The sequence below is a fragment of the Pristis pectinata genome, chromosome 6, assembly GCF_009764475.1.
Source record: "Pristis pectinata isolate sPriPec2 chromosome 6, sPriPec2.1.pri, whole genome shotgun sequence".
Lineage (NCBI taxonomy): Eukaryota > Metazoa > Chordata > Chondrichthyes > Rhinopristiformes > Pristidae > Pristis > Pristis pectinata.
In genome coordinates this window covers 15,679,905-15,706,221 of record NC_067410.1, presented here as the reverse complement: position 1 = coordinate 15,706,221, position 26,317 = coordinate 15,679,905, and the positions used below count along the sequence as shown (strand labels likewise).

The 26,317-nt window shown below is 39.4% G+C and overlaps 2 protein-coding genes across 4 annotated transcripts in view; both read right to left on the bottom strand.

Moving 5' to 3' along the window:
- LOC127571100 (inter-alpha-trypsin inhibitor heavy chain H3-like) overlaps positions 1-17,981 on the bottom strand; it is a 45,091-nt gene extending 27,110 nt beyond the window's left edge. For 2 of the 3 annotated variants that reach the window (XM_052017162.1, XM_052017163.1), the window contains exons 1-12: positions 17,856-17,981; positions 17,710-17,763; positions 17,131-17,160; positions 12,649-12,815; positions 8,698-8,802; positions 8,285-8,447; positions 7,857-7,967; positions 7,640-7,768; positions 7,445-7,561; positions 6,836-7,004; positions 2,759-2,884; positions 2,132-2,313 (exon numbers count right to left, since the gene is read on the bottom strand). In XM_052017162.1, coding sequence (XP_051873122.1) covers positions 2,132-2,313; positions 2,759-2,884; positions 6,836-7,004; positions 7,445-7,561; positions 7,640-7,768; positions 7,857-7,967; positions 8,285-8,447; positions 8,698-8,802; positions 12,649-12,815; positions 17,131-17,160; positions 17,710-17,763; positions 17,856-17,945 — 1,443 coding nt within the window. In that variant the 5' untranslated portion in view covers positions 17,946-17,981. Of the gene's footprint in view, positions 1-2,131; positions 2,314-2,758; positions 2,885-6,835; positions 7,005-7,444; positions 7,562-7,639; positions 7,769-7,856; positions 7,968-8,284; positions 8,448-8,697; positions 8,803-12,648; positions 12,816-17,130; positions 17,161-17,709; positions 17,764-17,855 lie in introns of those variants that run through there. The other variant, XM_052017164.1, reaches the window with a different exon arrangement.
- A 2,613-nt stretch (positions 17,982-20,594) lies between these two features.
- surf6 (surfeit 6) lies at positions 20,595-26,221 on the bottom strand. Its single transcript, XM_052017171.1, has 5 exons — positions 26,094-26,221; positions 25,822-25,958; positions 24,849-25,016; positions 24,514-24,602; positions 20,595-22,948 (listed from the first exon to the last, which is right to left on the bottom strand). Exons 2-5 carry the CDS (start codon positions 25,919-25,921, stop codon positions 22,265-22,267), a joined length of 1,041 nt encoding a protein of 346 aa, XP_051873131.1. The 5' UTR covers positions 25,922-25,958; positions 26,094-26,221; the 3' UTR covers positions 20,595-22,264.
- Positions 26,222-26,317: the final 96 nt, after the last annotated feature.

The window sequence follows — 26,317 nt, the reverse complement described above, 5'->3', positions numbered from 1 at the left end:
AAATATAGAGGACTTCCGTTGGACGTTGGTCCACCCCTTTGTCATTATCATTGCAGCAATTCACCAAGACCAAACCTGCAACCACTATTAACTAGAAGGATCAAGGTGGCACCATTGATAGCGTCCCCCATCATTCTGTTGACGATTGAGAATAATTAGAATTTGTCCTGCTTTTTGTGGACAGGTTATGCACAGCTGGGAAGATGCCCATGTTGTAACTGCAGTGGAACAGCTTGGCCAGATGCACAGCTAGTTATGAAGCACACAGCTTCTATTCGACAGCCAGAATGATGTCTGGTCCCACAAAATTCTACAATATCCAGTGATGTCTGTCATTTCTTGTTATTATGTGGAGGAAATGAAACTAGTTAAAGATTGTCTTCAGTGATGCTGGGGATCTCAGAAGAAACCTGAGGTGATTCATCCACTCTGCACCTTGTCTTTCTTTTATTCTTACTTGTTGCTGGAACTCCTTATCCAACAACCTACTATATGGCATGCAGATATTCAAAAAAGGCAGCTCATTTCAATCAACACTGGTTTTGCTAGTGACATCCACATCCGACTAAAAATATGCAAAATGCGACTCTCCCTCCTAGTATCAGTAAGGCTACCACTATTCATTCTTCTCCTACGATGTCTCTAATTTTATGTCCTCAGGCAGAGCTTGAACTTAGGAAGGCACATTGGTACTTAAATATTATGGTGCTGAAGGAGTGAAGCAACTGTTAATAGCTCTGTATTGTATCAAACTTTTGCTGGTGGAAGAACTGAGCCAAAGAAATATGTTGCCACAAACAAGGTTGTCTATTTTATTACTGCAAAGGCAATCCTAAATTTCTGGATTTATTTTCAAATATGCATATAGTAATTAAAAGCCAAAGCCAACCATGTTGACGCCATGGCCAAGAAAGCTCACCAGCACCTCTCCTTCCTCAGGAGGCTAAAGAAATTTGGCATGACCCCTTTAACCCTCACCAATTTTTATCAGTGCACCATAGAAAGCATCCTATCTGGATGCATCAAGGCTTCATACGGCAACTGATCTGACCGCAAGAAACTGCAGAGAGTTGTGGACACAGCTCAGCACATCACAGAAACCAGCCTCCCCTCCATGGACTCTGTCCCTACTTCTCGCTACCTCGGTAAAGCAGCCAGAATAATCAAAGATCCCACCCAGCCCAGACATTCTCTCTTCTGCCCCCTCCCATTGGGCAGAAGATACAACAGCCTGAAAACATGTACCACCAAGCTCAAGGACAGCTTCTGTCCTGCTGTTATAAGACTATTGAACGGTTCCTTAGTACGATAAAATGGACTCGATCTCACAATCTACCTCGTTATGACCTTGCACCTTATTGTCTACCTGCAATGCATTTTCTCTGTAACTGTAACACTTCATTCTGCACTCTGTTATTGTTTTACCTTGGACCACCTCAATGCACTGTTGTAATGAATTGATCTGTATGACGGTATGCAAGACAAGTTTTTCACTGTACCTTGGTACACGTGACAATAACAAACCAATTTACCAAATTCTAAAACTTTCAGACCAAATGGAGATCTTAGTTAAATATTACTTAAAAAGATAAAACAGGTCTTACAGATTGTATACAAGGTTTGTTTTAGTTTCTCACCAGTTTTCTCCTTTCCAGAAGGCATTAATTGGATAATTGATTCTACCTAATAAATTACATTATTCACACGTGAACTTTGACGGTAAGTGTCAGCAAACCTATTCACTGTGGGTACATCCCAATCTAACCCAATCTTAACTTCTTTCAGGAATTGCTTGAAGCCTTTCAGTGGTAAAACAAGGTTGTCACTAATGCTATGGGAGAATTTTGCACACATCTGAAGAAATGTGGTCCATGAAATCATTGAGGGATTATATCACTTAATTTTTCTGTAGGTCCTTTGGGCGAGGCAACATTTTATCAGTTCTCCCCATATTACAAACACTTGCTCAACATTGTTCCTTTCCTTCTATTTATTTTTTTCGATAGAGCAAAGGCAAGCTACAGAAGTGGCACTGCCTTTTCCTATTACCCATTCCCTATCCATGAACCAAGGACACATGATGGAGTCTGATTCCAACTGTGAATTAAGCTTTGTTTTGGCAGTTGCCTACCTGGAGCTGCAAAGCTGCATCCGAATCATCATAAATAAGTCGAGCCACACCACCATTATCCAGCGCCATTTTCTCCAGAAAACTGTATTCAACATCAAAACCAAAACCAAGGCAGTACAAGCTGTACCTCTCCTTTATGGCATTCTTGGCATTGACTTGGATTTTTGCTGGGTCTTTTTCTCCTGTATTAAAGTAAAGTTACCTATTAAGCAGCAATTGATATTTCTATTAACGCTGGTTTTAATTGTGCCTTCACAAGAGAGGCCTGATTCCTCACAGAGTGAAAACAACTTTCCTTTATGTATTTCACTTTATAACCAATTACAAAGCATGTGTGGGTTCATGTTCCAAGTTTCCCTCATTTATTTTTGCACGTAATATCCAATGTACAAGATTAGAAAATCAGCAAATCTTCAATAACCATAAAACTATGATAATAATTAAGTACTGGTTAACTTTCCAAAATTAAGGATAATGAATTCTTGACATAACAAATGCTAAATGTGTTTCCAGAAGATGTTTTCACTTTTCCTGAAAGCCATCCATTTAAAGCTTATATAGTATTTGAGAATTCTGATTATTTCCAACTATTTTATATGGAATACGAAATCACTTTTTTGAACTAACCTACACTTGGATCACCATCAGTTAAGAGAATTATCATGGACACACTTTTTTCAGGCAGTTGCTTTTGCTTGTGAGCTGTGTCCAGAAGAGTTACAGCAAGGAGCAGAGAATCATTGATATTTGTTTCTGAAACAAAAGGAATAAAAAGTCATCAGCTTGAGTTAAAAGCACACATTCAGCAATGGATATGTTATTCAAACTTACATACAGAAAACATGGAAGAAATACTCCTCTGGGATCTAGGTCAAAATGGGTAGCCCAAACATGGGAATAAAATGAATTCTAGAAAGTGGATGTCCTTGACAGCAAACCACCATCTAACCAAGAATGAGACTAAGTAAGATTGAAGTAAATGGAAGTGAGAAAATAAACGTTCTGTTGACTGAAGTCAAAATTAGTTGAAAGGAACATAGTTGTACTTTGAAGAAGGCCAATCAATTTAATCCCAGCAAATCATTTCAGGGGTTCCTCAATACAGAAACCTAGGCCCAACCAACGTCAGCTGCTAATGAAGCAGGCTGTGGTCACATGCATCAAAACATTCAGGCTTGAACTGAAGTGGCAGTAATATTTGGGTTTCACAACTGCTTGGTAATGAACCTTTCCAAAAAGGGTCTAAGTGCCTCCCCTTGAAGATTAGGATTTATGGGGCTGTAGGAGAACAGAAAACTGTAGGCCTCCCAATGGGGCTTGTTGTGGGCAGGCCAGAAGGCTCCACTGTGCATCAGAGATTCCTGGGAGCAGCACAGGTTCAATGAGCTAAATGTTCTCTTGTAAATGTGGACACTGACTTCCTTAAGTCAGGAGGCTAAACACATTTCCTTCATTACACCCTCCTAACAACTTTGCAGCATTGGCTTTACATGGGAACCTCACATGTTCATGAACACATGTCTGCCTCTAACAAAATTAAAATCTGGGAGTGATGCCTTGTCTGTATTTTGTTTCCTTTAAACTGCAGTTAGTGGCTGTGAGAAGCCTGTGCCCATCACTGTACCCATCACTGTACCCAAGTGTTATAAAGTGACAGTACTGTATCCATGTTAAAGAGTGATAGACCAGTACTGCACCTTATTGTTATTCGATGACATACCGGTATCCACCAATACTATACGCATGTTATATTGTCAGGCCTATGCCCATTGGTATGGTAAGCCTCGGTCCAAAGCTACGTATGGACTTGGATCCAGAAGATCTAACAGGGACAGACATGGTTTTTGGGCCTCTGGTTCCTGGTGCCAGACCCAGGCTGATTCTGGATGTCCTTGTCATACCTTCATCAAATCCCATCTACTGACATATTTGGCTTATCATTGTCCAGAAGCTTACCTGAGTCAACCATATGAATAGTATGGCAGAAGAGAGGTCAGAGGAGGGTATTCAGCAGTCAGTGTCTAAAATCAAGTCTTGCCAAGCACTTTCCACCATGAACAAGGTATGGCAGGAGCTTGAAGGAATACTTTTCAGTTGTCTGAATAAGTGCAGTTCCAACAATAATCAAGAAGCATGACTAAATATGGATAAAATAATTTGTTTGATTGGTAACTCACTCATTACCTTAAACATTCTTTCCTCCACCAACTATTCAACCTGCCTGTGGCTCGTACTATCTGCAAAATGTGGCAATTCACCAAGACTCTTCAACATTATCTCCCAAATTTGTGATCTCAACTAGCTAGGCGAGGGGTACATAACTTTTTGGACTTGCAGGGCCATTTTCAGGTTGGTGCAGAAGACTGTGGGCAAGATTGTTGACAGGACTTCCAATGCACATTGAGGCAACTGGGCATGCTCAGTGACACCACATCTGACCAAATCCTTGTCAACTGCCCACTTCCATCTACCCAATTACCTCTTCGCAATCCTCTTCCTAGCAACACCCTCCCTTTGAGGTATCCCTCTTCTCAACTCATGTTCTCTGTGACATCCACTATCCTCAACAATACGAGATTCAATTATATTTGGAAAGATCACTCAGACATAATAAATACCTACTCCTGGCTCAAATGACTACCTTCATTCATATTTCATGAAACAGGAATTTTAACTTTGGTGTGCTGGAAAGGAAATACATACTGACTGAGTAATTGCAATAAATATTTGAAAAAGCTTGCTTAAAATGGTGCAGTAGATGCCACATAAAAACACAGGATTCTTGTAATTCTGATTCAAGTACCTAATTTCAAATATGACAAGCAACCTTACATTTGTTAATATCGCATCTGATCAAGACAACATAATATTAAAATGTATAACACTGACCCAGCCACGCTGCCTTGCTCAGTTATTCATGCTTTTATTATTTGGCATGCCAAGTATAATCAGCCCAGAGCAGTGAATCATCTCTCTCACAATTACACCTCCATGTGAAGGTTTGGATTTTGTAAATTGTTTCCAATTGTTTTCAGTGATTAAATGTGTTACTAATTTCCCAAAGAAGACTGCATTCCCAACCCTCATTTACAACCACTGAACAAACTCTCATTTTGGCAGATTAAAGGTTTAGCTGCAGAGAATTTGGAGTTATGGTAAAGAAAGAACAAACCAGTGTTTAAAAAGATCTTACTTTGCCCTTGGATGTTTCAAGGTACCTTACAGACAATGGATTACTTTTACACTGTAGTCATTTTAATTGTACAGGAAAACTCAGCAGCTCATTTGTATACAGCAGGATGCAGTGAAACAGCAAATGGATGAATGTTCAAAAAAATCTCTTTTGGCTGTTGAATGAGCGAAATGTTTGGGTCTGGACAACAACATTCTCTGAATAATACTAAGAGCTTTTTTATGTCCACTGAAACAGCTAGAGATTTTTATATCTTGCACCTCCAACAATGCAGTAATCTCACAAACACTGCACTGACTTTGCAGATTTTGAGCTCAAGCGTGTAGTTTGACTTGATTCTGAGACGAGAGTGCTGTCAAGCAAGTTAGGGACCTTGTTCAGTTGCTACTTGGTTTTGCCTTTCTGAATGAAGAGGGACTGTGGAGACCTTGTTCTTCCTGTCATCAGGGAGAGTTATACCTGAGCAGCACTGGAAACAGTTTGTGGTAAGCTTGGTGCTGACTGACAGCCTAGCCCTTGAGTGCAGAGGCATCAGGGAAAGCAGAACAAAGATAAGGGGTAATTTAGAAGAGATGCTTAAATAGAAAGCCTTAACAAAAATAAATAGCAGGCAATAAGGTCCAGACCAATACTTCAGTAAAACTCTGGTAATCTGGTATCCAGTTATTTGGAGATGCTAATGCTTTAGCATCTGCCTCATTCATGAGTCTGGAGTGTGAGTCATGGGTCAGAAGCACAAGCCGGGTGTGCAGCTAGGCGGGGGTTGGGACTATGGGCTGGGTGTTTAGTTGGAGTCAGGGTTGCGAACACTGGAATATGAGTAGGTTTGTGGCTGGAGTTGGAGTCCAAAGTACTTATATGTTTCAGCTTGTTTTGGTTATCTATCTCTCTTTAAACTCATATGTATAAAAATGGAAGTACGTTGGGATATTAATGGGAATAACATATGATATTCCAGAAGATCTAGCACTGCCAAAGTCCTGAGAGTGCCAGATTGGAGCATTACAGTGTCCCCAGGTGATGTTCATTTTAGCTCCCCTGTGATCCTTCATGTAATTACCATCCACACCTTGTACCATTTAAAAGATGCACTTTCCAAAACTATGACCCCAGTTCCACAACAAAACCATGACAAGTTCAGCAAGTGAGCACATTTGAACTCCACCAACAGCAAGTTATATCCCATACTTTCTTGGAAATTTATTGCTTATGATCCAAATCTTGAAACTCCCCATCAGAGCTGAGAGAATACCTTCACCAGATGGACTGTGGCAGTTCAACAAGGTGGTTTTCTATCATCTTCCCAGGGATAGTTAGGGATAAATGATTATTAATAAACTGTCAATGATTCTCACATTGCACATAAGAATATAAAAAGTTGATGCATTTTAAATTTATGACAGCAGTTATTATGAACCTGTTTAACACGCTTCTGGTACTAAAAGTACACTGTCATCTGTCTGTAATTACATCTTTATTTGCTCTTAGTCATGTGGAAAGTATTTCTTTACCTGCTCCCAGCTGTAAGTAGAGGATGTATTTTTTTGCTTGCAGTATATTTTCTGGCGTTGCCTGGACAAACGAATCTCTCCATGTTTCAACAGTGGAGTCAAAAATGATTATTGTGAAATGATCCTTTGTGTCCATATCTCCCAATATTCTAAAAAGTGCAATCTTTGTCTGTAAATGAGAAAAAGGTTTTCATGTTAACACTTTAGGTTAAGGGCATTTTTCCCTTTTATCTTTCAGCCATGTTGAGAGCTGCGGAGGTGATCTGATCCAATTAACCATCCTCTGCTCCGGTACAAAGAGGCAAATTATTGAAGAGAAAGCACACTAAGGAAGGTAATACTAATGTTGAGCTGGCCAGCTTCAGCTCTCAGTCCTGCAATCAGATATCAGACTCAATTTAAACATCAATGTCAGTTTTGCTTCAAGTTGGTTATTATGTATGGGCACATTTGTTAAAATGGCATAATCTGTACAAATAGCACCAGTGAAGACATTGAAGTATCTTTTAAATAAGTATGGATACTTCTAAAATCGAGGTAACATTTAACTAAGTGAAATTGTTTAAATTAATTTCCTCACCTCAAGACGGATTAAGCAAATTGCAATACCTGTTTAAATTTGAGGCCACGCATCGAGAAGCTGCGATCTATCACAAAGATGACATTCTTAGGCACTCTTGGCAGATTTGTTGGTGCAAAGTGATGGACAAAGTATCCATTTACAATCTGAAATGAGGTATATAATCAGTAAAATGTTACATAACATGGAGAAGTTAAAACAATTTCCAAATGTCATCCATTCACCTGTATGTCACCACTAGACAGGTCTCTATTGACATCATACTGTAAAATGAAGTCTCCATCCAACAATGTTTCACCACAATCAGGACACTTGCGCTGTTGCTCCAGGGTTGGTTTGAAGGAAACATGTGCCTAAAGTGAATGTCAGTTTGATGTTAGGTTCTGAAATACTGATAAAAGGAACGTTAAAGATAAATCCATCAGGTTTGCAATAACTCACCTTTGTTCCAGTAACATTTTTTACCAAAGCACTTTCCAAGTGTTTCGTTAAAAAGGTTGCATGTGCATTAAGGAAAGCAATACCCTTTGGTTCAAAAATATGGGCATCAATCTAAGAAAAACAACAATAATACTAAATACTTCCATTATAATGTTAGCATGTTCATAGCATCTCATTGGTAAAATATTAAAAATAGAAAACTACAGATGCTGGAAGCCTGAAATAAAAACAGAAAATGCTGGCAACACTCAGTAGGCCAGGCCGCATCTGTGGAAAGAGAAACAGAGATAAAGGCTCTTTGACCCGAAATGTTAACTCTGTTTCTCTTTCCACGGATGCTGCCTAACCTGATGAGTGTTTCCAGCATCTCATGTTTCAATTGTTAAAATATTTTTAATTTTGGAATAGTAGTCATTTTACAGGCATACCTGGAAATGATTGACAAGCTGCATAGGTTTTATTTTGATAACCATCTCGTACTTCCCAAATTTGCGTTGCAATAATTCTTCATATATTAGTTCAAACACAATTTTTCTGGTTGGTGCAATATTTACTGACACCTTAAACTTCTCTGTTTTCCTTCCTGATGCTCTTTGCATGTGAGAACACAAGAAAAGTTTAAAATTTAAGAGTGATCAAATAACATTGCTTTTGGCATTTTGTGCAGTGTCTGAAAATAATTCAGCATTAGAAATTGGAAAGCTTAAAACCCCTGCACATTGTGGAGAAAGAGTAATTTGCAAATCTTATTTTCAATGCGCTATCCGGTGAATTATTTTCACAAACTTCACAATTCTTTGCCAATTATTCTGCAATTATAGATGTATAACTTAGCTCTTACTTTACCAAACCTGCTGTCTCTCCCCGGGAAACTGCTGCTCTGTACTGCTTCTGAGCAGCTTCTTTCTCCTTTACTTTTCCAGCGTATAATACACCATTTATAGTCCTACAGAGGAGAGCATCAGAAGAATGCATTATTAAACTAAAAATGAAAGTGCTATTTCATTAAGTACTAGCCATACACTTAAGTCTGAATAGATGGAAGAGTGTTTAAAGAGGAAACAAAATTCATTTTCCATTATATTCTTCTGTAACTAAATGGGATTGCTGGATAGAAAATATCAATTTGCATGATTGTCATGTTGGGTACTTTACAGAAACCTAACCACAATGCCTGATGCATTGGACTGAAAATTCAATTACTCTGTAATTTATATTTAATATCTCTCCATTCCTTACAAAATAAATACCAATACCATTAGCTTGCAATATCCTTAGGAGGACTCAACTTTTATTAAATTCACATAAAGCAAACATGGAAGGTTAACTTGGTTTTGAGAAATGCCTGCAGACTGAAAAAGATCAAACATATATGTAAATCCAACATCTTTGTGATAAAATGTGTGTATTAATTGCTTAGTAGTAATTTATGCACTCTTCTTTAAACATAAGATAACATGATATAACAATAATTGTATCAAAGTTTCAATTATCCTTGCAATATGCAAATCAAAAGTGTGGTTTGAGCATGATCAAAGAATGTTTCATTCAATCCTGAAATATTTTATGGTTTACCACAGTATCTGGCATTGGTGGTTCAATGGGAAGCTCTTAAAAATAAATCACAGATATTTTGGAAATTGATGAAAAAGTGTTGGCTGGATAAAAGTAGAAGGAATATCAGGGAGTCTGCTCACAATACTTGAGTTGTGCTCATGCACTGAACTCATTAGCAGCATGGTCTTCTTAGTGTAGGATATGTCCTTATAATTGGGGATTATCTTCTAAAGGCCGGCAAACCACTGTCAAGGCTGTTCAACTTGGCAAGGCCCAGCACTACATGGGGGCTCACCAATCAGCTGAGAGCTGGCCTCCCACTTCCCCCAGTCTTGTGAGAAACATTGAGCTCTTGCTGTTCAGTTTGGCAGGATGTCCACTTCCCAGCAATGCTGTGATTCCCCTGCACTACCATCCTACCTGCAACCTGCAATTAACTTTCAATCTTTGGTTCCCTTTTGGGTGCCTGGAAGGCTAATCTTGTGTAAACATTAAAGCAATGCTGTCAGTCACTACTTTGTTTATTGGCCTCAGGCTGAGTCATTTCTGTGGTGGCCGGCAGCAGGGAGCTCTAGGCCTCAATGGAGCCACATTCCCTTTCTCTGGGGCATAGTGGGCACAAACCAGCTGCCAATAAGAACTGCACTGCAGATATCAAAGCTGGTTTTCATACCACTCATCCACCTCAACAAAAGATGTAATTGAGAAATGTCACCAGGGTTTCTATATTTATCCTAGAGTTACACAGCACAGAAGTAGGTCCTTCAGCCCACAATGTCCATGCCTACAATCGAGTACCCATCGAGACCACTCCCATTTTCCACACTTGGCCAGTAGTCATCTATATCTTGGCAATTCAAATGCTTATCTAGATTCTTCCTCAGTGTTGTGAGAGTTTTTGAATCCACTGCCCTCTCAGGCAGTACGTCTCTGCATCCACCACTCTCCCAGGCAGTGTGTTCCAGATTCCAACCACTCTCCACATCAAAAGTTTCTTCCTCAGATCACTCCTGAGAGAAACTGGGAATTCAAAATACTTTAAAAATTACTTTAAGAAAAATTATGGTTAACTTCTGTCTTCATTTAATTGTCTAAAATATTTCTCCCTTGTTGGCTAGCATTTTGGGCAAAGCTCCCTGCCAGTGTCGCCAACTGAGTGAGAGATCCTGATCCTTCCCAGGGTCTTAGCCTCTGGTTTATTTTGGAAAATTTGGAGGATTTAAAAAAATGTTTAAAAAATTTAGAATCAGCTTCTGTCTTCATTAACTGTCCAAAATTGCACTTGCAAAAATAAAATGAGGATCAGTACAAATGTATGTAACTTGTGTTTCCCAATCACCATCCACTACAATGGAAAAATGGGTAGGACTGCATTCACCTGGTTCCATTCTTATCTGTATTCTTATTGCTGAAGAACCACATGTAATGCCTTCTCTTGCTGCATCTTTGCCATTATCTCAGATAATTCTCAAGATCTATATTTGCCTCCCTTCTGTTTCTCATCAACATACAGCCCCTCGGCAACATCTCTCAAAAACACAACACTTGTTTCTACTTGGACTAATAACACCCAGCTCTACCTCATCATCATCCCTTTTTAACTCTTCACTTTCTCCAAATTTCAGATGACTTGTTTGATGTTGAATACTGGACGAGCAGAAATTTCCTCCGCTAAATATTGGAAAGACTGAAGCTATCGACTTTGGTCCTTGTCACAAATTCTGTTCATTAACCATCCTCATCCATGGAAAATGTCTGAAATTAATCTATAATGCAACCTTTGCATTGTCTCTGACCCCCAGGTAAGTTTTAATAGAAATATTCATGGAATTACTAAAATCACTTTGTTCCACTTCAATAACATTGCCTATCTCTGTCCCACTCAAGTTAATCTGTTGTTAAAGCCCTCATCTGTACCATTGTTAAATTTATACTTAATTATTTCAATACCCTTCTGGTTGCCCTAACTGGTTTTGCTTTCTATAAACTGGAGCTCATCCATATCTCTGCTAACTGTATCCTAACTGACAGCGAGTTATGTTCACTCATCAATCCAATGTTTAGTGACCTAAATTCATCAGTTCCTGGTTAAGCCACGGTGCTATTTTTATATTGTCTCCCTTGTTTTCAGATCCTTTCATCCTTTTGCATCTCCCTACCTTCAAATCTTCTCCAGTTTAATAACCCTCAGAGGTAGATGTGTTCCTCTAATCATTGCCTATGAACATTTCTGATTTTAATTGCTTTACTATTCACATCTGTCTATTCAATTGTCAGGACCTTCAGTTGTGGAATTCCCTCCCAACCTTCTCTGCCTTTCCTTCCTCTTTTAAAACCTATAAATCTGAGCTTTCCAATCTCTGCCGTGATGTCTCCTTAGGTAGCTTAGTGTCATTTCTTGTTTAAATGTGCTCCAGCCTTGGGGTATTTTACTATGTTAAATGTGATATATAAATAAAAGTTGTTGTTGTATAATCCCTCACTTAACACATGCCTTAAAGAAATCGGCTATAGTCAGCAATAATTTGTCATTGACGAAGAAGTCAATGACAGGTCATGGCAAGGTTATGACACAGTTCCATTCCTGTGAACTGTTCGTAACCTGAAAAGTTTGCGAGTTGTAAATGTGGCTGTGAACCTAGTTCCCACAGGGCAGAAGATGCCTGCAGCCCCATGGTAACCGGCACCACCATCCTGCCAGCCTCCCAAATGCTGGTTCATATGTATGGGCTGTACATAGGTTGGGTGTTTGTAAGCTGTAGCGGACCTGTAAATGGTCTTGCTCAAAACAGTTTGAGTGCACTATTTTAACTAGATACTGATTTAAAAGCTGAACTGATTTCAGGTTTCCATTTCCTGATTGCCTCTGGTAATTACCAATCAAATGTTGGTACGAACGAGTTCTCAGACACAGACAACAATTGTTTCCATAGTTCACGACCACAAGAGGCAGTCTGAAAGTGAGAAATTCCAACAGCTTCATCTCCATGGATTCACCTTCTGTTGGCAAAAGCACACGAACTACACATGGTGATATCTACACCCAAAAATGCTAAAGGTATTAAGACTGATGACAGGAGGATTCCTGTATTCACTTTTTTTTCCAAAAGGCCATGGACCACTACGTTACTGAAGGAAAGGAAATTAATATTAGCTGCCATTAATAAAAACTAAAAACTGGGTATGAGATTTTTGACTCTACTTTGGTAATTTGGTAGTTGTAGGAGATACACACATGGTAAAGTTGGTGATGAAAGCTGTCTTGGGCAGTTCAACTTCAAAGAATGCTTCCCTGGACCTAGATGCCTGGTTTACCACTCGGCTTGTTATTACATTGTGAGCAAATCGAGATGTAACTTTTGAATCAATCTTCAGGCTGTAGACTTCAATCTCTCCCTTATCCTGAAGAAATGAAGGAAATACAATCGGAATTGTGAGGAGTTGCAATGTATTGTTCTATTATAAATAAAGTAAAGCTGTTTATACATCAGGCTTCAGCCATGCTTGCTCCCATTGTGGATCTTTTTAGGTTATACTTATTGGTCTCAAGGGAACCAATAAAGACTTTCTAACTGAAGACCATAAACAAACTCCAAGAGTCATATTCATGATGCCGTACAGCACAGAAATGGGCACTTTGGCCTGACACATCTATGCTGACATTTTGCCCATCTATGTTTATTCCATTTGCCTGCACTACGTCTGTATCCTTCTATGCCTTACCCATTTAAGCATTTGTCTAAATGACTCTTAAACGTGATAATTGTATCTGATGGAATCACCTCCACTGGCAGTCAGTACCAGCTATCAATCACTCTCTATGCAAAAAAAACCTTCCCCTCAAATCCTCTTTAAAACCTCTTCCTCTCATCTCAAACCTGTGCCCTCTTGTTTTTGATACTCCCACCATGGGAAAAAAGATTCTGACTATCTACCCTTTCTATATATATAGTTTTATGTACCTCTGTCAGGTCATCCCTCAACTTCCTTCGCTCCAGGAAAAACAAGCACAGTCTATCCAATCTCTCCCCTTAACTAAAGTTGCCCAATCTAGGCAACATGCTGGTGAATCTCCTCTGCACCCTCCCCAGCAAAACTACACCTTCCTACAGTGTGGCAAATAGAAGTGCACATCATACTCTAAGTGAAGTCTAACCAGTGTTTTGTAAAGTTGCAGCATTTATATTCTATATGATGCTGGAGAAACTCAGCAGGCCAGGCAGCATCCGTGGAGAAAAGCAGGTAGTCAATGTTTTGGGATTGGACCCTTCCTCAGGACTGAAGATAGGAGAAGGGGAAGCCCAATATAAAGGAGGGAAAAGCAGAGCAGTGATAGGTAGATGCAGGTAAGAGATAATGATAGACAGGTGAAGGGGAGGTGGGGAGAGCAGATCCACCGGGGGATGGGTCAAAGGTAAGGAGAGAAAGGAAGAAAAAGGGGTAGAAGAAAAGAGAGATAGGCTAGGAAAGGGAAGAAGAACCTGCCTATCACTATCTCTTACCTGCGTCTACCTATCACCACCTTGTGCCCACCCCGCCTCCCCTCGTTTGTCCGCCTATCACTGCTCTGCTTTTCCCTCCTTTATATTGGGCTTCCCCTTTTCCTAGCTTCAGTCCTGAGGAAGGGTCCTGACCCAAAACATTGACCACCTGCTTTTCTCCACGGCTGCAGCCTGGCCTGCTGAGTTCCTCCAGTATCATTGTGTTTTTCATCTAGATTCCAGCATCTGCAGTCCTTTGTTTCTCATTTATATTCTATGTTGTGCCACTAAAATCCATCCGGGATGTACCCGAGATGTCAAATGACATGCAATGAATGGTGTAAAAGAAAATCAACCTATTCATCACGTAAAATAGATTGATGGGAAGGCTCTCCTTTCCTCAATAGAATTTACGTGCTGGATACCAACTCCATTTTTATAAGCCTCATTAGCCAGTCTAGAATACTGCCCTAACAATTTAGGCTGGATTGACATCCATCCCCAAACTAGTCTTATCCACTAAATATCCTCGTGATCTAAAGGAAATTGCTCAAAACTATGATCTTCTGCTCCATAACAACATTCCCTCACCCATACCTCAACAGCTGTTGAGAAATTAATGTTCACACAAAGAGAGTAAAAAATTTAATTTCTGATCTTCTCAGATTCAGAATTTTGATTTCAGATTTAAATATGCAAGTTGGAAGACCAAAAGAAAATGATCAGAACATAGACACCTTCACTTTTTGGATGCAGATTTCTTTTCCATACTAAATTATCAGGTAATTAGAACACCAAAATTTACAAACTACCACCAAGAAAACTCATTGACTTTCAATTATCATCATCATGGAGTGACTTAAAAGAAATCTAAAAACTGCAAACCCCAGTACCACTCCCTTTCAGTCAGCAACACATGTCTACAAAACATTTAGTAGCATAGGAGTGCACATTGCTGGGAATTTAAAAAATATTTCTTCTCTCATTGGAGAGGAAGATGAGGGGAGACATGATAAAGGTATACAAGATATTGAGAGGAATAAATAGAGTGGACAGCCAGCGCCTCTTTCCCAGGGCGCCAATGCTCAAAACAAGAGGACATGGCTTTAAGGTATTGGTTGGGAAGTTCAAGGGAGATGTCAGAGGGAGGTTTTTCACCCAGAGAGTGGTTGGTGCATGGAATGTGCTGCCTGGGGTGGTGGTGGAGGCTGATACATTGGACAAGTTTAAGAGATTGTTAGATAAGCATATGGAGGAATTTAAATTAGAGGGATATGTGGGAGGAAGGGGTTAGATAGTCTTAGGTGTTGTTTGAAGGGCGGCACAATGTGGTTGGCCGAAGGGCCTGTATTGTTCTATGGTACAGTGTTTACTGAGGAGGAGGCATTTGCAGGCTTATAGGGCATTAAGGTGGATAAATCCCCAGGGCCTTACCGAGTGCATTCTTGGACTTTGTGGGAGGCTACAGAAGAAATTGCAGAGGCCCTTGCAGAAATATTTGCTTCATTGTTAGCCACTGGTGAGGTTCCCGAAGACTGGAAGGTGGCTAATGTCGTTCCGTTGTTTAAGAAGGGTAGCAATGACAAGCCAGGGTACTACAAGCCAGTTAGACTGACATCAGTAGTGGGGCAGTTACTAGAGAGAGTTCTGAGGGACAGAATCTACCAGCATTTGGATAGACAAAGTCTGATTAGGAGGAGTCAGCATGGCTTTGTGCGTGCAAGGTCGTGCTTGACAAATCTTTTAGAGTTTTTTGAAGAGGTAACCAAAAAGGTAGATGAGGGTAGGGCAGTGGATGTTGTCTATTTGGACTTTAGCAAGGTCTTCGACAAGGTCCTGCATGGTAAGCTAGTCTGGAATGTTAGGTCCCATGGAATCCAGGGAGAGCTAATTAGGTGGCTATGAATGCACAAGGCTTGATCAGTAAGTTTGCGGATGACATGAAATTCCGAGGTGTTGTTGATAGTGAAGAAGGTTATCATAGATTACAGGGGGATCTTGATCAGTTAGGGAAGTCGGCCGAGGAGTGGCAAATGGATTTCAATACAGATTAGTGAGGTGATGCATTTTGGAAAGTCAAACCAGTGTCAGACTTATACTATGATTACTAGTGAGTGTAATGGAACAGAGGGACCTAGGAGTACAAGCAGATTGAAAGCAGTGTCACAAGTAGACAGGGTGGTGAAAGGGGCGTTTAGCACTCTGGCCTTCATCAGTCAGGACATTGAGTATAAGAGTTGGGACATTATGTTGCATTGTATAAGTTGTTGGTGAGGCCGCACTTGGAGTACAGTGTACAGTTTTGGTCACCCTGTTATAGAAAAGATGTGGTTAAACTGGAAAGAGAAGATTTACGAGGATATTGCCAGGACCAGAAGGCTAGGGAGAGATTGGCCAGGCTAGGTCTTTATTCCTTGGAACGTAGGGGAATGAGGGGCGACCTTATAGAAGTGTTTAACATTATGAGAGGCATAGATAAGGTGGACGGTAACAGTCTTTTCTCCAGGGTAGGGGAGTCCAAAACTAGGGGACATAGGTTTAGGGTGAGAGGGGAAAGAATTAAAAGGGACCTAAGGGGCAACTTTTACACGCAGAGGATTTGAGTATATGAGACTAGCTGGGTGGGCACCATGGTTGGCATGGACTGGGTGGGCCGAAGGGTCTGTATCTGTGCTGTATTGCTCTGTGACTCTGACTCTATTGTCAAAAGGATTGGACTCTATGATCAACAGTTTGCAACACAAATTACATTGGCATAAAGAATAAATAAGAACATAATAAATAAAAGCAGTAGCTTGTAGCTGCTCTAGCTTTCAATAGTCTTTTACCTTAGCACCATTTTCCTGTACTGACTCAATATCACTTGATTATCTTAATATCTAAAAATCTATTAATCTTTATCTTGAATATATTTTGCAACTAAGCTACGACAGCCCTTTTGGATAAAAATTTCCAAATATTCACTATCCTCTGGGTGAAGAAATGGTTTCTTATCTTGGCCCTTAAAGGACTACCTCTTATTTTGAGCTCGTAACACCTAATTGTAGACACCCCAGCCTGAGGAAACATCATCCCCACTTCTAGCCTGTCCAACCCTGTAAGAATTTTATCTGATTCAACAAGATCACCTCTCGAGAGAATAAGTTCAGAGTGCTTAACCACTTTTCATATGACAAAGCCACCGTCGCAGGAATCTAGTGTACTTTTGGTTAAAAGGCTTATCAAGGAATACCTACTTTGTATGTCGGTCTCCTTATGCTTCTTTTCTATAATCAGGAGAGAAGAACATATATATAAAAACATTGGCTGTTGAGAGGTAAAGCAATTTTGTTTTACATCATATACAAAGACTGTCACAAATGGAAGCCAGAAATAATAAGCAACACTATGATTATGTATGAAATTAGTTAAAGTCCAGGCTATTAATTACGCAGACAAGAACCTTCTACATGCTTCAATCTGTGAAGAAAACTCAAGTCACACCTAACAGTTTAATTCATTAGAGCTTCTAACAAATAACAAATGAAAGTACAGCCACAAACATGGTCAATCCTTACTACTGCAAAGATAAAGGGATCAGAAACTCTGCTTGTTGTGATCAAGATATAAGCTATAAGTGGAGGAGACCTCCCCTGGTGAAAGAAGAAAAACATTTACTACGATGAAGTGTTGGTGGTACTGATTTTGTCTTAGCTGTTTTCTATATTAATAGCATACTTAATTTGTTTGATTTAACATCATAAGTTTGAAGTTTTTAATTAAAATGCACAAAAATATTTTTTAAATTGTATATTATGTTTTAATATTAGACATACCTTCAGTAACACTTTTAATGGCTGAAGGTTTGTTGAAAGGCTTCCATATCCAACCTACCACGTTAATTTAAAAAACAAATCTATGTTAGTCATAGTTATAAATATACCCAAATTAGCCATAATAATTCAAAATAGTTTCACATTACCTCAGGGTCTTCTGACTCTGTTATTATAAAATGTGCAGATATTAATGTTAGAAGACACAACAGCAAAAGATAGAATAACATTTGCCTCATTTTGAAAAACAGTGACTCTGCCCCCACAGGTAAGTGGCTTTATTTGAACCTCTGTTAATAATGGAACACATTTACTAATGAGGCAATCTCAAGATTTTAAAACATGTATTTAACCCTTTGTTGTATCCTTCTACTGCCAATATCTTCCACCATTTTTGTTTTGATTTATATTCACATCTACTGTGCATTAGACTGACAAAAAGATATAAAAAAACACAAAGAAAGTTGTTTGAAATGAATAAAGTATCTTAAAGTAATGATTTTAAAGTGTGAAACATCATTCATCAAAAGAACATTACAAACAGGAGCAAGTATAAGCTAATGGCCCCCTTGAAGCTGTTCTACCATTGATGAAGATCAAAGCTAATACAATCTTGGCCTCAGGACCACTATCTACTTTATCCCCACAGTCCTTGGAAGTACCTGTAAATATCTGCCTTGAATCTATTCAATGACTCCACCTCCACAGTCTTCTGGGTAAAGAATTCCAGAGTTGGAATAAATGGATCCTTTTCAGTCTGGGTGGAAGTAATCTTTGGAGTACCCCAGAGATTTGTTCTTGAGCCTCAATTGTTTAGTATTTCCATTAATGACCTGAAGGAGGGAATGAAATGTAAGGTTTCCAAGTTTGCCGACAATATGCAAGCAGGTGGAAGGGCAGGTTGGGACGTAGTGATATTCCAATGGGATAGAGATGTATTGTGTGGGTAAAAACCTTGCAAATGGAGTTTAATGTGGTGAAGTGTGGGGTCGTACACTTCAGGAAGATAAATCAAAAGGTGGATTATGATTTAAATGGAGAAAGACTGCAAATGAGTGAAGTTTAGAGTGATCTAGGTGTTCCAGTGCATGAATCTCAAAAAAATTAGCATTTTTTTAAATTACTCATTATCCAATGAGTAATTAAGAAGGCAAATGACATGTTGGCCTTTACTGCGAAGAGGTTAGTGTTTAAGAATAGGGACATTTTGTTATAGTTGTACAGGGTGTTGGCAAGGTCACACCTGGAATACCGTTCACAGTTTTGGTCCCCTTACCTAAATAAGGATATAGTTGCATTGCAGGAAGTCCAAAGGAGATTCACCAGGCTTCCTGAGATGAAAGCAGGTGTGCTATCAAGAGAGATTAGATAGTTTGGATCCTTGGGAGTTGAGAAAAATAAGGGGTTGGTCATTTAAAACCGTGTGAAGAAATTTCTTCTCTCAGAGGTAGTAAATCTATGGAATTCTCTGCCACTGAGGAGACCAGATCGTTACATATATTTAAGGTGGAGATAGATAACTATTTGAAAGGTCAAGGAATTGAGGATTACGGGTAACTGGCACAGAAGAGAAACTGAGGCCAGCATGGATCAACCATTATCAGATTGAATGATGGGGCAGGCTTGAGGAGGCGAGTGGCCTACTCCTGCTCCTATTTTCTTGTATTCAATTCATTACCCCCTTAAGGGACTCCAGCAATGTTAGGAACTAAGTAGCCTGGCAATTTAAAATGGATTAGAAGAGAAATCTGTTAAAATAGGAAACTTGAAGCAAATTTTCACATACTTAACAACGCATGCAGGATGAAGATATGGTTAATCAGAATTATGGAGGAGCAAGGATTTAAAAAGGTCATATTAGAAATTTACTGACAAACAACTTGAGCAATTTTCTGTTGTGTTGCAAAAAGATTTATATGGAATAACATTTCTAGCACTACAACAGCCATGTGATCTAATCAGTCTACTTTGGCATTTGTGTTCTTTGATTTAGCCCTTCCAGGTTTCCCCTGGGGTCACTATAAATTGAAGATCAGTCTCTAGCAGTGGATGACTGAGGTGAACAATCAGAGATATATTTAAATGAGGAAAAAAGGCTGCTTGACTATGCAGTATCATCAGAGATGAAAGGTATTGGCTGTATTTCTGGAGATTAAGATAAAATTGGCAACTTCACACTCACCTCAGTGTGGCACCACAGCATGTAATCTGCAGTTTTTCTTTACAAATCCATAAAAGATTTTCACCTCATGAAGATGCATTGTCTATGCAGCAAAGGTGAAAATTCTGATTTTAGCACACTACCACTTTTATTTATTCCTTAGATTTCCTATTTTTCCTCTTTTAAGACTAGGCCATTGGTTTTTGAATGGGATAATTTAAAGTTTAAGAATTATAAACCGAGCCAAATCAACAGTTAAATTTTCTATAACTTTCAGAAATATGGCAGTATAGTGGTAGAAAAAAAATTGATAAGGAGGCTTAGTGTGTTCCTAGCCCAGTCAAGACTTTTCCTTTTCACCCAACTTTGTTAACCTCCTTCCTAATTGTCAAAATCAGTAGTCACTTCTGATGGTCCCTTTCCTTTCAGATTGGACATCTCTGTAAACTGGAACCCTGGAAAGAGAGGCTGAGTAGCCTGAAAGTTTGGATCATGTTGGAACCAAGGTGCAGTCTCTTCCCTTATTGTCTTCTAGGTAAGCAGGACCCAGAAAGTTACCAGATCTTTGTTTATTCCCAGTGCCTCTGTTGATACCATGGGCCATCTGAAGGCACAGCAATGGCCGGCTCTCCTTCCAAATACATACACAAACCCTAACCTTGCTAGTTGCTCCTCATTGGCAATATCCTGATGTGTGAAGTGTGCAATTTGAATGAACCACTGCATGGATGAGACAACTTAATTAATTTTTATTTAATGTTTGTTATTAACTATTACAATTTTATTTTATCCTGTTTTTAAATTTTTAATAATATTTGAACATTTCCACATGTTTGCTACCCCCATCACCGAAGTGATGGCACATGCACAAGGCCTTTTCACCAGTGGTAAGCATGGCTCACCATCATCAAAGGAATCCTCATCCTGTAAAAATACACCAATCTTTCCTTCTAATCCTCAGGTCACATAGTCATGCAGTTGCATGCAATTTCCCAATTTCTGTGTGTCATGAATATGTTCTGAAAACCTATGTCTGTTCCTTTGAGATTCCTGAATTGTATTTTTTTCCAAACTACACACTCCTGTGCACCACATATATTCAAAGATACGTATACACTTCCCTGATGTGTAGCCATACGTAGAATGTGCTCTTTCAGAATCATGCCTCACCAAATGTACTTTCATTGCTCTTACTAGTCAAACTCACCTTATTGATACTTACACAAAGAAGTTATCTCTGAAGCTAACTACGATTAAGCAGAATTTAACATTCACCAGCTTACTTCCTGGGAGATCTATTTTATTAAATGCTTGAAGCCAAAGATTTGAACTCCTGCTCTGTCATTTTTCCATGACATCTGGATACAGAAAGATTAGGAGCTGAGAAAAATGTCCAATTTAGAAGTGCAACTTAGGAACAAAATAAGGCAACTGCAGCTATGAGAAACCAAATACAGAAGCCAAGATGTTAGAAATGGGGTCATCATTAGGGGATGACAGCCAAAAAACTCCAGATGTGCCTTTATTATAATCGTCCCAGGACTTAATGTTCTGTAAGTGTAACCTTCCTATCACCAACACAATCTGACAACAAATTCAGCCAAGTATGTTACCTGGTTTTGTTCTGCATGCTCTAGTTCACAGGAAGATTTGAAATGTATCTGCTTTTGGGTGTAAATGGGGACCAATTCTGAGAAGTAAATGTACTTTTCCAAAAGATCCCATCTTCTAAACTAAAAATAATGTGAACATTTCAAGACCTTCTTGGCACCAGAATAAGGGAGTTACTTACTGAATTAAAAAATGCCAAATTAGAGACTTTATTTTGCTTTTCACAATGCCTTCCTGAACAAGTTACAAAGTACATTTAAATGCAGAAAAGTTTCACAATGTGCCAATTTAAGGTTCAATTTTTGAAAACAGAAACATAATTTATTATCAGTTGTGCTTGCCACAGTGAGCAAGAATTAGTTTATTGCTCAATGAATAACTGGGGAAGAAAATTAACTTCTCATTCAAGGCAGCGGATGTTAGTTTTCAACAATTCTGCTCTCTCCATAAAATAGTGATTCTTTATTGGAGTATGATCCCAAGGATGTTGGTTACCCAAGTGACCATGACTTGTGTGTGAACTTTAAAAGCAAACACTGCCAGGAAACTTACCAGGGCAGAAGTCAAAATTGCTGAATGAACCAATGGTGTTAAAAATATTTAATCTTAATAAAAACAGGTATTCAGAAAAGATTAAACAGCATCAAGTCCTTCCTTTAATACAGTGAAATTATTAAAGAAAAAAATTGCTATGTATCCAAGGATTTACAAAAAATTTGAAACACTGTGGGACTGGCATACTGCACTGCCTATTTTTCAGGGCACAATAAAACTCAGTTATCCCTCTCAAAGATTTACTTTTTTAAAATCTTCAGGAAGTATACGTCCCTTCTTTCTTGCCTTGTTTTTCCTTCGTTCTATTGCAGCCTCTTTCTTTTTCCTTAAATTTGCTTTCCTCTTATCTTGGCGTTGCTGCATCTTCTCAACAACATGCTCTGTTCGTTTTTCCCAGCGTTTCTGCCGCTGGGATTTGAGTTTTTCCTTTCTTTTTAATGAAGCCTTTAACATTTCTTCATTGTCCTTAATTTTCAGACCTTCGGCTTTGTACAGAATATTGGTCCACTTCATTTTTGCTTCTACTTCCTTTGCTTTATTTTCATCTTTACTTTTTAATTCTTCAATCTTATTCTTATGGGCTTCCAGCCTAGACAAAAGTTGTTTGTAGTTTCTGCCAGTCAAAGGTGTGATGCCACCTTTAATGCTCTTTTTCTTCTCTTTCTTATTTAGTTTCTTGTCTTTAACTGTCTCATTTGTCACTTCCACTTTGTTGAAGAGTATCTGAGTTTCTACTTTCTCTACTTCATCTTTTTTCTCCCCATCTTCAGTTGTTACCACGTTGCTCTCCTGAACAGTCTTCTCCTGTTTCTTCATTCGCAATTCTTTCCTTTTTCGTTTCTTCCTTTCCCTCTCCTGCTTTCTGCGCAGACGTTTCTTTTCTAGTTCTTCAGGCAACAAGCCTTTTTGGTTACCCTGAAAAGAAGTGCAATGATAAAAGTAGTGCAAAATGTAATAAAGGGAAATCTTTGAGTAATGATTACTTGTAAACCAACACATTACGTGACTGAACACTCACTGCCAATTCATTCCATCAGAGGTTCTCAACCCTAGTAGGTCCTTATCCTTCCACCCCACAAGCTTCTACATTCAATGAATCACCTTTCACCTTTCTGCCAGCTGCAACAAGATTCCAACACCAGATACATATCCACCACCTTTCAGCATTTTGAAGGGATTGCACCCTTTCTGACTCCTTGGTCTGCTCTTCGGTCTCCACTTACCACTCCCCACTGTAAGGCACTTTGCCATGTAATCGCAAGAGATGCAACACCTGTTCTTTCACTTCTTCTCTTCCTACCATCCAGGGACATAACAAGTATTTCATGTAAAGCAGCAATTCACTTGCACTTCTCCCAATCTAATGTAATGTATCTAGTGTTCACAATGTCGCTTCCTCTACACTGGAGAAACCAAACACAGATTGGGTGATCACATTCAGTCCACAGGAGTGACCCTGAGCTTCTGATTGCCTGCCACTTCAATTCACCATCCTACTCTGAACTTTCTGTCTATGGCCTCCTGCACTTTTACAACAAGGTCCAATGCAAGCTTGAGCAACAAGACTACACCTTTTGTCTTGGCATGTTGCAGCCTTCCGGATTCAACATTGAATTTCAGATAGCTCACTATTTCTGTTTGTTTCAGAACTGGACATTTCTGCTTTTCATCGCTTTGGCTCAGTTTTACTTTTTCTATTGGTATAGCCTGGCCTGTTGGGCATGTCCCACAGCCTTGCAAGGCATCATACAGATAAAGAAACATAATTTGATCCTAAATCCTACATCAACTTATTTGGTCTCACCCTATCAGATATTCTCTTTGTTCTACATATCCCACCACCATCTTCTCTGCTACTAAAAAGTAAACTGCTTTCCCTGTTCTGGCAAAAGGTATTGGACCCAAAACGTTAACCTTTTCTCTTACCATAGATGGTACCTGAGCTGCCAAACGTTTCCAGCATTTTCTGTTTATATTTCAAATTTCCAGTATATGCAAATTTTGGTAAGATTTCTTTATTAGTCACATATACATCGAAACACATAGTGAAATACATCTTTAGCATAGAGTGTTCTGGGGGCAGCCAGCAAGTGTCGCCATGCTTCCGGTGCCAACATAGCATGCCCACAACTTCCTAACCTGTACGTCTTTGGAATGTGGGAGGAAACTGGAGCACCCAGAGGAAACCCACGCAGACACAGGGAGAACGTACAAATTCCTTACAGGCAGTGGCTGGAATTGAACCTGGGTTGCTGGTGCTGTAATAGCGTTACGCTAACCACTACACTACCGTGCCTGCCCTACTTTAGTGATTTTCCCTAATTTATCCGATCTTTCCTTATGGCTGCAATTTTGCAATCCTGGTTGTGGCTTAACTAGAGTTGTTATAACATTGTTTAAGTTAGTATTAAATAAATCTCCAAAGATTCCACTAACTCCCACCCCCTTAGTAAAATTTAAGGCATTTCAAAATATCATACCTGCCCTTGGCATTCTTGAATTTTTTCATGCAGTCTCTGACGTAGAATATTTACTGTCGAAAATGAACCCGTGTCCACATTGCTGAGGACTGAAAGCAAATCAGAAGTTATGATTTATAATTGGCCATTGTATTTCTGCTCATACCTATGCCAGACGAGGAGCTTTAAACAACACAATAGCTTCAAGTAGCTTCTACAGAACTTTATAATTAATATATGCAATGCAATAAAAGAAAATATTAGGGCATAGAGTACGTAAACAAAGAGCATTTTGTGGAAAAGATAGACAAATTCTCCCTGGGGAGAACAGAAAAATATTGTAAATGTTCTCACACCTCTGGGACTCTGGTGGCTTTTGTTCTGTTTTGTTTCACCTTTAACAGTTTTAGGTTGATTCCCATTCACTGCCTGAGGCACTTTTGTCTCCTTACTCAGCTGCTTTTCTCTTTTCTTCCTCTTCTTCTTAGATTCTGCTGTGTTTGCAGATCCCTCTCTTTTAGAAACTGAAAGAATACAAACACAAGTGAAACAGGACTTGAGCTTCGTGGAATCAACAGCACTTAATAATTAACAATATCATCTGGAGATTACTGTAGGTTAGATCCTGACCTCCGTCAAGTCAACATATACTAATTTCATAGAAATGTTACAACACAGGAAGATGCTATTTAGCCCATCAAATCCATACCAGTTCCTTATAAACCAACCTATTCAGTTCTATTTCCCAGCTTCTTCCTCAGTCTTGCAAATTATTTTCCTTTTGCCTATCAAATTCCTTTTAAAAACCCAATCCAACACTCCAAGTTGCTATTGTTCCTTTCCCACTGTATATTAAGTCCAATTCAACCATCACTCCTATCTTCTCTGAACTACATTGGCTCTCCATTATCTCAAACTCAAATCTCCTTTACTAGATAGGACATGTCTAAAAGTTGGGTCACATCAGTATACACAGGAAGGACCAAAAGAATGCAACTGAGTTTAGCATAGGTTTCCTTCTTTTTAAAAACACTGGCTCTAATCTAACAAACAAGATGCTGGAGGAACTCAGCGGCTCAGGCAGCATCTGTAGAGGGAAATGGACAGCTGACGCTTCAGGTTGAGACCCTTCATCTGAGTCCACAGTCCATTTCCCTCCACAGATGCTGCCTGACCCGCTGAGTTCCTCCAGAATCTTGTTTCTTGCTCCAGATCCCAGCTTCTGCAATCTCTTGTGCCTCTATGGCTCTAAGCTTGTTTCCCCTTCCCACTATTTGCCACTGAGGGTCAATTAACTGTCTCAGTATAACTTTGCAAATACATTCTTACCAAACTTTCGTTTACGTGGCTCCTGGTTCTGGAATGCACATACTTTGCTTCCTAAACTCTGCAGGTACTTGTCTTTTGCAGCAAGAGTCAGGGCATCCATTCTGAACTGTAATGCAGCCAGGAGAAGGTCTATTTACCTACGGGGTGGAAAGGGAAGAAAATGCAGTCAGTCACCACGGTTCAACATGTGTGGTTGAAAGTAAAGCGGAAGAATTCGAGTCTTTAGAGGTTACATTGAGCAACTGTTTCATTTCAAGGTACAAATTCTATACCTGTGAGGGCTGAAGGAGCTGCCTGAAGTAAGGTGAATGTCTCTCCACGATGACCACGCTGCCAGCCCTTGGACCCACCGCCGTCATCACTATGCTACCAGGCTGAACTCTTTGGTCGCGATCTGATCGCGTCACAACCTGGCCTGGATTATTAAGTTGCAGGGTGTTCTCATTTGGAGGGCTCAGGAGGCTTGCATTGACATAGTGCCCCTTTCATCACCTCA

Excerpts from the sequence above, each read along its gene's own strand:
- surf6 (XM_052017171.1), bottom strand. The coding sequence starts at position 25,921 with ATGGATGCCCTGACTCTTGCTGCAAAAGACAAGTACCTGCAGAGTTTA. Across the intron at positions 25,017-25,821 it reads GCCACGTAAACGAAAGTTTG|TTTCTAAAAGAGAGGGATCT; the intron begins GTAAGAATGTAT and ends GTATTCTTTCAG. Across the intron at positions 24,603-24,848 it reads AAGCCACCAGAGTCCCAGAG|TCCTCAGCAATGTGGACACG; the intron begins GTGTGAGAACAT and ends ATTTGCTTTCAG.